The 9613-nt window shown below is 35.8% G+C and overlaps 1 protein-coding gene across 4 annotated transcripts in view; it reads left to right on the top strand.

Moving 5' to 3' along the window:
* Positions 1-9613, top strand: part of RNGTT (RNA guanylyltransferase and 5'-phosphatase) — a 354163-nt gene that overhangs the window by 62556 nt on the left and 281994 nt on the right. For all 4 annotated transcript variants that reach the window (XM_011984441.1, XM_011984442.1, XM_011984443.1 and 1 more), the window contains one exon: positions 9114-9223. In XM_011984441.1, the coding sequence (XP_011839831.1) occupies positions 9114-9223 (110 nt within the window). The remainder of the gene's footprint in view (positions 1-9113; positions 9224-9613) is intronic.

Below are 9613 nucleotides of genomic sequence, written 5' to 3' on the forward strand. Positions count from 1 at the left end.
ATTTTCTTTTTCTTTTTATTTTTTTTGAGACAGAGTCTCCTTCTGTGGCCCAGGCTGGAGTGCAGTGGTGCAATCTCAGCTCATTGCAACCTCTGCCTCCCGGGTTTAAGCGATTCTACTGCCTCAGCCTCTTGAGTACCTGGGACTACTGGCGCATGCCACTACGCCTGGCTAATTCTTGTATTTTTAGTAGAGACAGAGTTTCACCATGTTGGCCAGGCTTGTGTGGATCTCTTGACCTCAGGTGATCCACCTGCCTCAGCCTCCCAAAGTGCTGGGATTACAGGCGTCAGCCTTCTTTGGATATTTTCTTCTGACCTATCATGGCGTTTACTAATGTCCTCATTAAGCTTTGTCTAAGCTGCTGTTAAACTCATCCTTGACTGCTTAGTTTTAGTTATTTTACTTTCACTCCTGGAATTTCCATTTGATTTTTTAAAAAATGATTTTCAATTCTCTGCTGGAATTCTTCACCTTGTCATTTCAGTTTTTGAAAATATTAAAACCAGTTTTTTAAAAGTCAAATAAAAAATAAAACTAATATGTGGGTCTCCTGTGGATCTTTTTAAATGTTTTTTTTCTCTTGTCCTTTTGATATCTAGTCAATTATAGTTTTTTTTTTTTTGCATACTTGAGTGTGTTTGTTTATGAAACAATTGTTTATGAAAAATTATGGGAATAATTTGAGGCTCTGGTCATGTTATCTTTCTTTAGAGAGGATTTACTTTTGCTCCTACAGAGAATTAGCAGGATATCTTAATTAAGGATTGAGGTGTTAGAAACTAGACTTTAGTTTTGGGGCACTGGTCTATTTTTGCTCTGCTCTTATTCCTGTAGCCTTTGAGGATCTTAACTAAAAGTGTGGGGAATTAAACTGGACTCCTCCTACTTGATGGCCTGTAACTCCAGCTTTTATTTCCCATTCCTGTGATATTGCTGAAATTTCTCTTCAGCTTCTTACTGTCTTAGCTACCATTTTTGAAACAGTGCCTCTTGAGGAGAGTAGTATAAGGGAAAAGCTGTAGAAGATGTCTAGCTCAGCTTTCTGGGCTCCCCTTCCCTCTTGAGTTTTTGGCCCTTCAAGTCCTTATTGCCTTTCTAATTCTCTGAGGTCTGCAAATGAATTCTTTAACATTGTCCAGCTTTTTTTGTTTGTGGCTACAAAATTAGTCTAATTAGGCTGGGTGTGGTGGCTCATACCTGCAATCTCAGCACTTTGGGAGGCTGAGGTGGAAGGATTGCTTGAGCTCAGGAGTTTGAGACTAGCTTGGGCAATGTCGTGAGACCTTGTATCTACAAAAAATTAAAAAAATTAGCCAGGTGTGGTGGTGTGCGCTTGTAGTCTCAGTTACTTATGAGGCTGAGGTGGGTGGATTGCTTGAGCCTGGGAGGTTGAGGCTGTAGTTAGCCGTGATCATACCACTGCATTCACCTGCACTTCAACCTAGGTGACAGAGTGATAGGCTGTCTCCAAAAAAAAAAAAAAAAAAAGCACAAACCTTCTTTCTCTCTTTTTGGAGAAGGTAGTTAGGCTTGATTTCTGTTATGAGATGGTGATTTTTGAGAATATTTGTGCTTATACCTCCAAAGGCTGAATTAGGGGAAAAAAAAATTCTAAATCCTTATATAGCATTTTGGTAGTTTTTTCTTTTTTCAAACCTTAATTAGTAAATCCTAAAATTATTAAATATTTTACTCATATAAGTAATATATTAAAGATTAAAGAACATTAATCTTTAGTTTATTAAAGAAAGTTTGAAAATGAAAGAAACAACTTATAATCCTTCAACTTTCATACTACCACTGGTATTTTTGTCTTCTTAGAATAATTTTTCCCTATTTATTTATTTACTTTTAAAACATACACAGATGTCTTAAAGATTAGTTTTTTTTTTTTTTTTTGTAAAATATAAATGCAAACATCTAGGAGTATATAGAGTTAAAAGGCAAAATATTTCTTCATTCCCAAGCCAGTTGCTCTCTACTTTTTGGTTATTTCTGTGCATATGCATAGAAAACTTAGTATAGAAGAATAACTTAGTGTAGAAGAATATATACTGGGAATATATATATATATGTATACACACACACAGTATATATACTAAAAATTATATATTGTAAAAATTAAATACTATATAAAAGTAATACTATACATACTAAGAAAGGAAAAATTTAATTTTTCTATTTGAGAAAGCAAATAGAACCTTTCTTTAGAAGATAAGAGAGGCTGTCAATCCATAAAATAATAGCAGGCTATTAAGAAGAGGAACAAATTAGAGATCTTGGAAATGAGAAGATTAAAAAACCACTTAATATGTGGGATGAGTAGCAGAATGAAATTATCAAGCTAGAGGATCTAGCTAAGAAATCCAGCATGCAGCATTAAAAGACAAAAAAAATGTAAAATATAAGAAATAGTTTAGAATTAACATAAAGGGAGCAATTTAACAGTATGATTTAACAGAGGACAAAATTCAATAACAACAGAAAGTATTTATCTGAGGATTATTTTCTGTGGTGCAGTAGGGCTGGGTCAGACTGGTAATTTTAAGAAGCTGATGGAAGGCGAGAAAGTGGAGACAGAGTTGTGTTAGGGGTTCCCTGTACCACCTTCACTTTTGGAGATTTACTAGAATAACTCAGGACTCAGCATATGGTTGTACTTATAACTGAGATTTATACAGCAATGTACTAAGGATATACAGCTGGACTGTAAGAGACAAAGACAAGTAGAGTGTGGGGGGAGTTAATGTGCTGGCTTTCCTATGCTCTCTCTTTCTCATGAGGGGTCATCCTGAGCTCACTCTTCTGCAGCAATGTGTTTGTGACGTTTCTGCCTGCGGAAGCTCATTAAACTCTCACTGCTCAAGATTTTTATTGATGGCCAGTCACGTGGGCACTCTCTGCTTAGCATGTACCAAAATTCCAGGATCCCAGGAGGAAAAAAAATTTATTCAGCATTAACTGTATTGTTGGCACAAATAATCTAGGTTTGGTGAGTCATCCTTATCAGCTGACTGAGAACACTCTGAAAGTCAAGTTCTCAGGTGCCATTCAGGAGCCAACTTTGCAAGTACTAGTGTTAGGTTAACCCTTTTCTGCAGACTACTATAAACTATTCATTCAAGTGGCTTGGTTATGATAAAAAAAGGAGAAGGGTAATTGATGCAGACATAGCCAGAAAAGACTTTTTAATATGGGATAAATTCAAGCGTATGTGGATACGGGGCTAGTGAAGTCAATGAAGTTGAAAGTAAAGATTTAGGGAATAATGATAGAGAAACCTCTGAGGAGATGCAAGGGAATGGAGGTCAAGTGTAGTTTTTGGAGTAATAGGTTTTCAGCAATAGGAGGGAAATATCTTTCTTAGTACTGGAGATTTAATTGAGATTGTGATTTTTTCCTCAATAAGTTTCAGCTGCCTATGTGTGGGAGTAGAAAAGACTAACAGTAGGTTGACTCAAGGTTGGAGAAATTTAGTTTGGGTGTGATGAAAACAAGAGGTAAGGGGCACTGAGGCTATCAGGGGAAAAATAATTGAAGTAATCAGCCATAGGTTCTCGGCTGAATAGGAAGTAAGGTCAGGATGAGGTGCCGTTAGAATGTGTAAAGGAGAAATGAAGGGACTGTTAGTCTTGGTGAAATTGAAAAGTGGGCATAGTGACAATAAAAGAGTTTATAAAAGTTAGAGCAACATGTTGGTTTTAGAATGCTGTTGGCACTCAATCAATGTGAGTTGAATTGAATCAAAAGGTAGAGTGGTTTGAAATGATTGTGGTATGGCCATGGAGCAGGATGTTCCAGTTGGACAAAGATGAGGGTCATTGAAAATGAGATGACTGAACTGTAAAGGTTGTACAATAGGTCGAGTTATTTCAGTGGATGTTGATGTTAACAATATAATGATAGAAGTTAGAATAGTGAGAAAGACCAACTTTTTTTTGATGAATGTAGGGCAGTATCTTTCAATACACAAAGGATAGAGGGTTTTACTACTGTAGACTCTCTGACTGTAAGTAGCAGAAAATAACTTTAGCTTAAATATTAAGGGTACTTATTCATGAGTAAATTGGTGGAACTCAGGCACCGGAATATGCCAGATTTTAGGACAACATTGGAACCTGGACCTGGAAAGTTACTTAGAACCTAGTTTCTGCTATTTTTTCTTAATATCTCACCTCTGCTTTTGTCCCTTTATTTGTATCAGTCTTCTCATTGGCTCTGTCTCTCAAGACAGGCTCTTCCTGATTTCTCATTTTCCTGGGAGATTGTTAACTGTCTCAAAGCTTTTAAGGTAACCTGTAATAATTTTAGCCACATGCAGAGACTAACTGCTTGTCTCTGAATCCCAATTTCAAATTACCAGGAGAGACAATCTGATGGCTTCAGATTGAGTTAGGGTTATTTGTGCTCCCATCAACTTTGGCTGGAGTAGTACGTTATCTTGTAATGTCATATAAAATGGCCATTAGGCCCCATCTTTGTGGGTGGGGAGGGCAGCTCTTAAAGAGAGTTGTTATGCCAGCACCCACAGTGGATTTCTGCTTTACTACAGCTGAGTGGTATAGCTGAAAGGAATTAGTGTAAACGGAAGAGGGGCTTTTGAAAGACATTAGAAAAGCAACAAGGAGGTAGAATAGTAGTTTAAATTACTGCCATGGATCTTGGGCAGTAGGAGAATAAATAGCTTTAAGATAAGTGGTCTCTCTGGGGAGAGCTAGCTTTTAGTTGAGACACAGGGTACGGGGTGTTCAAGAAAATGGTTGAGATGATAGGGGAAGGTTATTTATGAAAAAGGAATTCCAGGGTTTACATTGAAACTCTTTGGGAAGGCGATTATTGATAAGATGAACCAAGGAAAGGGGCTTTAAAGCAGTGAGTACAAAACCATCAGAGAAGAAAGGGGACTGGAGAGTTGAATTGTGGATGGTGTCAGCAGTAGTTGACCTATGGTTGACAGGGATGAGAAGCATAGATATAATTACTTATTACATTTATGGTTGGAAAAGCTTTCATTTTTCTTTTATTTCCATCTGAGGTTGAAGATAGTTGACAGAGGCAATCTAAGAATGACTAATTATTTTGTAGATCACATCTCTTGACATAATGAAGGTATTTTTGGTTTGAGACTTTGTTAAGCACAGTCTTTTCTGATTCTTATATTGATGTAACTATATATTCAAGTCATGGACTCCTTGTAGTTACTTTTGATAGCTCTCTTTGGGTTTGTAACTGTGGTACATGTCCTATTCTGTGCTTGGCCCCTTACATTCCTAAGACACCTTCTTTATTCATCTTTTGAGGACATGCATTACTGAGTTGCAGGAGTATGACTGACATGTATGTTGCTTGCTCCTTGAACTGATGTCTGAGGTCATTTCTTTGAATACAACAATGAATGTATTTTCCTCATTATGAAAATATGCTTGTTGTACATATATACTTGTATACATTTTCTCTGTACACACACACACACACACACACACAGCTGTCTGTCACATAAATTGCCCCCATCTTCTGTAATTACTAAATTTCTGTCTAAAGAATCACTCATTTCTGTTGCGATAGCCATGCAGATTTTAATTTTAAGGCTAGTTGACTCTGTTTATGAAATATATTTCTGTAAACATACTTTTTAAACTTTTGATTTTTTTTTATTTTCACAAATAGAAATAATAATTTGTTGAAAAGTGAAAATAAATGTCAGTGACTTTAATACTCAATTATAGTATGTACGCAATAATTCCAGACCTAAGACATTGCTATTTATAATTTATTTTTAAAATTAATTATTTATTTTTTATTTTTATAAATAGAGATGGGTCTCACTATGTTGCCCAGGCTGGTCTTGAACTCCGGGGCTCAAGCAATCCTCCTGACTCAGCCTGGGATTACTGGAATGAGTCACCACATCTGGCCACTGTTTAGAATTAGTGATCTTTCCATTATAAAGATTTAACTATTTAATGCTGAAGTGGCCATGTTTTCAAGGAGTGAAACCATCTCATACATAGCAATGAAGGTTGTCAGCCATAGACTTGGAATGAGATCACATATGGGGATGAGATCTTTCTAGTTAGCCTAGTACTGCTGTACTGGCCTGTGTGTACATGGGGTCCTTCAAGTCAGGCCTTGGAAGGCATGCCGGCTGTGCCATGTTTGTAAATGGGGCAGAGGAAGCTACAGCAATGGAAAACTAGCTATGTATGTTAGGTACAGCTATTAAAACAAGGTAGGAATGAGGCTAGGCCCTTAACTTCCCTAAGGCATACTTTTCTAGCTACCTTCTGCCCTGTGTCTGGCACCTACATCCTGGATGATTGTTCTCTTTTATCCATTCTGGATTTTTAAAATAAAATAAATATGAAAAGCATCTTGATCTGTTGTTTGTGAGAAGTGATGCCCTGAGATTTAGCTTCAGGAATATGTCATGGCTAATGCTTACCATATTTCCCAAGGAGGGAAATACAGGATTTTCTAACACTGGTTAAAAATGCAAATTCAAGATTTGGAAGGGCTGGTATAATGAAATAATGAGCAGTATCAGCATGTGCAAATCTTGTTTGAAGGATTTTATTTTCTCCCCTCTTAGACCTTTTGTACATTTAGAATGTTGGAACAGTTTCTAGATCTCTAATATGAAAACCAAGATAGCTGCTTTCAGGTTGCTTTCAGCTCTAAGTAGAAATAACCAGAATTGGCTTACATTAAACAAACTACATCTAGAAATAAATAAAAAAAAATTAGTGATCTTTCTTGGAGTTATTACATAATTTTGAATAATATAAAAATGGTATTTTGTCAGAGAACTATTGTGGTAACATTAAATAGCAAATTATGTTAACCTAAAGTTACCAAGGATGATTTGTGTATGAAGTGTATCATACTTTTTTTCATTGGACTTAACTTCTACTTTTCTTTTTACTTATTTGTTGTGGAAGAAAATAGAGGAAGTTAAAAAAGAAGTTGATGCATGGTAGGAAAGATTAAGGAAGAAGAACAGGCCAGGCGTGGTGGCTTAAGCCTGTAATCCCAGCACTTTGGGAAGCCGAGACGGGCGGATCACGAGGTCAGAAGATCGAGACCATCCTGGCTAACACGGTGAAACCCTGTCTCTACTAAAAAAAATACAAAAAACTAGCCGGGCAAGGTGGCGGGCGCCTGTAGTCCCAGCTACTCGGGAGGCTGAGGCAGGAGAAGGGTGTAAACCCGGGAGGCGGAGCTTGCAGTGAGCTGAGATCCGGCCATTGCACTCCAGCCTGGGCCACAGAGCGAGACTCCGTCTCAAAAAAAAAAAAAAAAGAAAGAAGAACAATAAATGCATGACAGTCATTTACTGGATGATTAGGGTTAACTTTTATAACCAACCTCAGTAGTTGTTAGATCTGTACTGATGCTCAGTATTTATTGGCTCTGTTAAATTAAAAATATTCAGCTTATTCAACCGTATAGAAATGTTATTAAAATATTTCTGTGGTAATATTGTGGGAAAGTGCTTGGTTGAATGTTGATCATATTTTCTATGCATTAGTCCTTTTTATTGTTTGTTAAAAAAAGAAATAGTGTTTGTGTTTTTAGTAGTAACTTAGGTTAATTTGGCCTTTGCTTTTATTTTGCCCATTTCAGAAGCTAATGTAAATTTCTTAACTTTGCATAGGAAATCCATGTTGATAAATGAAGCTAGACACTTTCTTCGTGTAAAACTTAAAAAGAACATCTCATGCTGTTAATACCATCAGAATTAAGATGCTTAATATTGAACTCTCTAAAAAGAAGTGTTCTCTTTTTAATTAGCATAAGATATAATTTTATAAGGATATTGAAATTATCTGAACACTCAGTAAGTAAATATGTTACAAACCTCATTATCTGATTGAGCTTTCTTTTCAAAATACTCTTTTTTTTTTTCCTTTGGCTGTTGTACTTAATGATAGAAATGGTTTTAAACAGAAAAGCCATTGACTAGTACAGAGAGGTAATGGTATAATAGGAGAGGGATGGTACTCCTTGGTCCTTTGGCTTATGAAGTTCCTGAATTATGATTATTTAAGGAAAGCAAAGTAGAAGACAGATAAGTACAAAAAGTGATTCAAAATTAGGGACAAACAGTAGGACTAGTGTCGCTGGAAGGATTCAGGATTCTTCTAGATTTGACAGGAATGTATGTGGGTGAAATATTTAGTGTTCTTTTTTTCTTCTCTCAAGTGGCTCAGGTTGCCAAGTCTTTGCCAGAAGGCTGAACGTTGTAGCTTGTAGACTAAATTTTTATTCCCTAATTACATTAACAGCTAGAATTGTTTTATATATTTTTCTTAAGACTGATGCCAGCCTTTTCTGGACCTGAAAAGAACTGTAGCATACATCTAGACTATTTTTTTTAGGTTTTAAAATTTCCAGAAGTGTTCCTTATTTGTTTGATATTCTCCATCTGCTTTACTTTGCTGTGATATTTCAAAATATGTAGTTCTGAGTTAAAAAATTTAGATTAAAAGTTCCATGATGAGTAATATTTTGTTCTATTAATATGTTAATATATCCAATGACTGTGGCTTAGCCACTTTGCCTTACACTCTTACTCTGGTTTACAAAGGTAGAGGTTTTGGTGTTTATCCCCTTAAAGTCCATACTTCACTCATAATAACACAACTCCTTCTCCCTTCTCTCCACTGGTGACTGATATAGTGTAGGCCTGTTCAAATTCTGTCTTTTACCAGTTGATTTACATAAAATCTTTATGCCTTATTTACTCATCTCTCAAATAAATATAATACAATCTATTTTTTCAGTGTTGTAAGGATTAGAGAGAATATTTGCAAGATGCCAGACGTTCTGCTTGGCTCTCAGTAAATGGTAGATAAATTATTATTACTGTTATGATTTGAGAAGTGCCTGTAGAGTACATATGTATATTGAAGAAAACTATGTGCTGGATTTAGGAAAACTAGTGTACAATCCTAGGGGAGTTTATACAGCAGACCATTTCTGTTAGATATATTGACTTGCTAAGATTTGTGAAAACGAACTAATTTATCTCTTAGTCACTTCTTTGTAAATGAAGTTGAACTCTAATAAAATATTTTTCTTTTTCTTGTTTTTCCTTTTTTTTTTTAAAGGGCGCTATTTTCTTGGAAGGTGTTACTGTTAAAGGTGTAACTCAAGTAACAACACAACCAAAGTTAGGAGAGGTACAGCAGAAGTGTCATCAATTCTGTGGCTGGGAAGGGTAATAAATATTTTAAAATTTTAAATAAAATTTACTCTTACTTTGCAACACTTAAAATTAATAGAAGCATTGGCATATCTTCTTGGCTCCTTGAAGTTAGTATGTTTGCAATAGAATACTTTAAAGGTGTCAGATTTCTTTCAAGAGAATCAATGCAATAACCAGACAGTTGAGTCAAAATTAGATGACTCACATATTTTCCTAAAGTAATAGAAAATTGTTTTCACTGACTAGTATTTGTTTCATGTCTTTGACTCTACTGCTACTGATTAATGTTTGAGCTAGTCTCTCAGTTTGTTAAGAGGGAAGAGGTGAAATTTTGATCTGCCTCATTTTCCAGTTTTTCTGTAATCAGAAGTCTAGGAAAATCAGCTTTAAATATATTCAAGT

This window comes from Mandrillus leucophaeus, unplaced genomic scaffold, assembly GCF_000951045.1.
Source record: "Mandrillus leucophaeus isolate KB7577 unplaced genomic scaffold, Mleu.le_1.0 Scaffold268, whole genome shotgun sequence".
NCBI lineage: Eukaryota > Metazoa > Chordata > Mammalia > Primates > Cercopithecidae > Mandrillus > Mandrillus leucophaeus.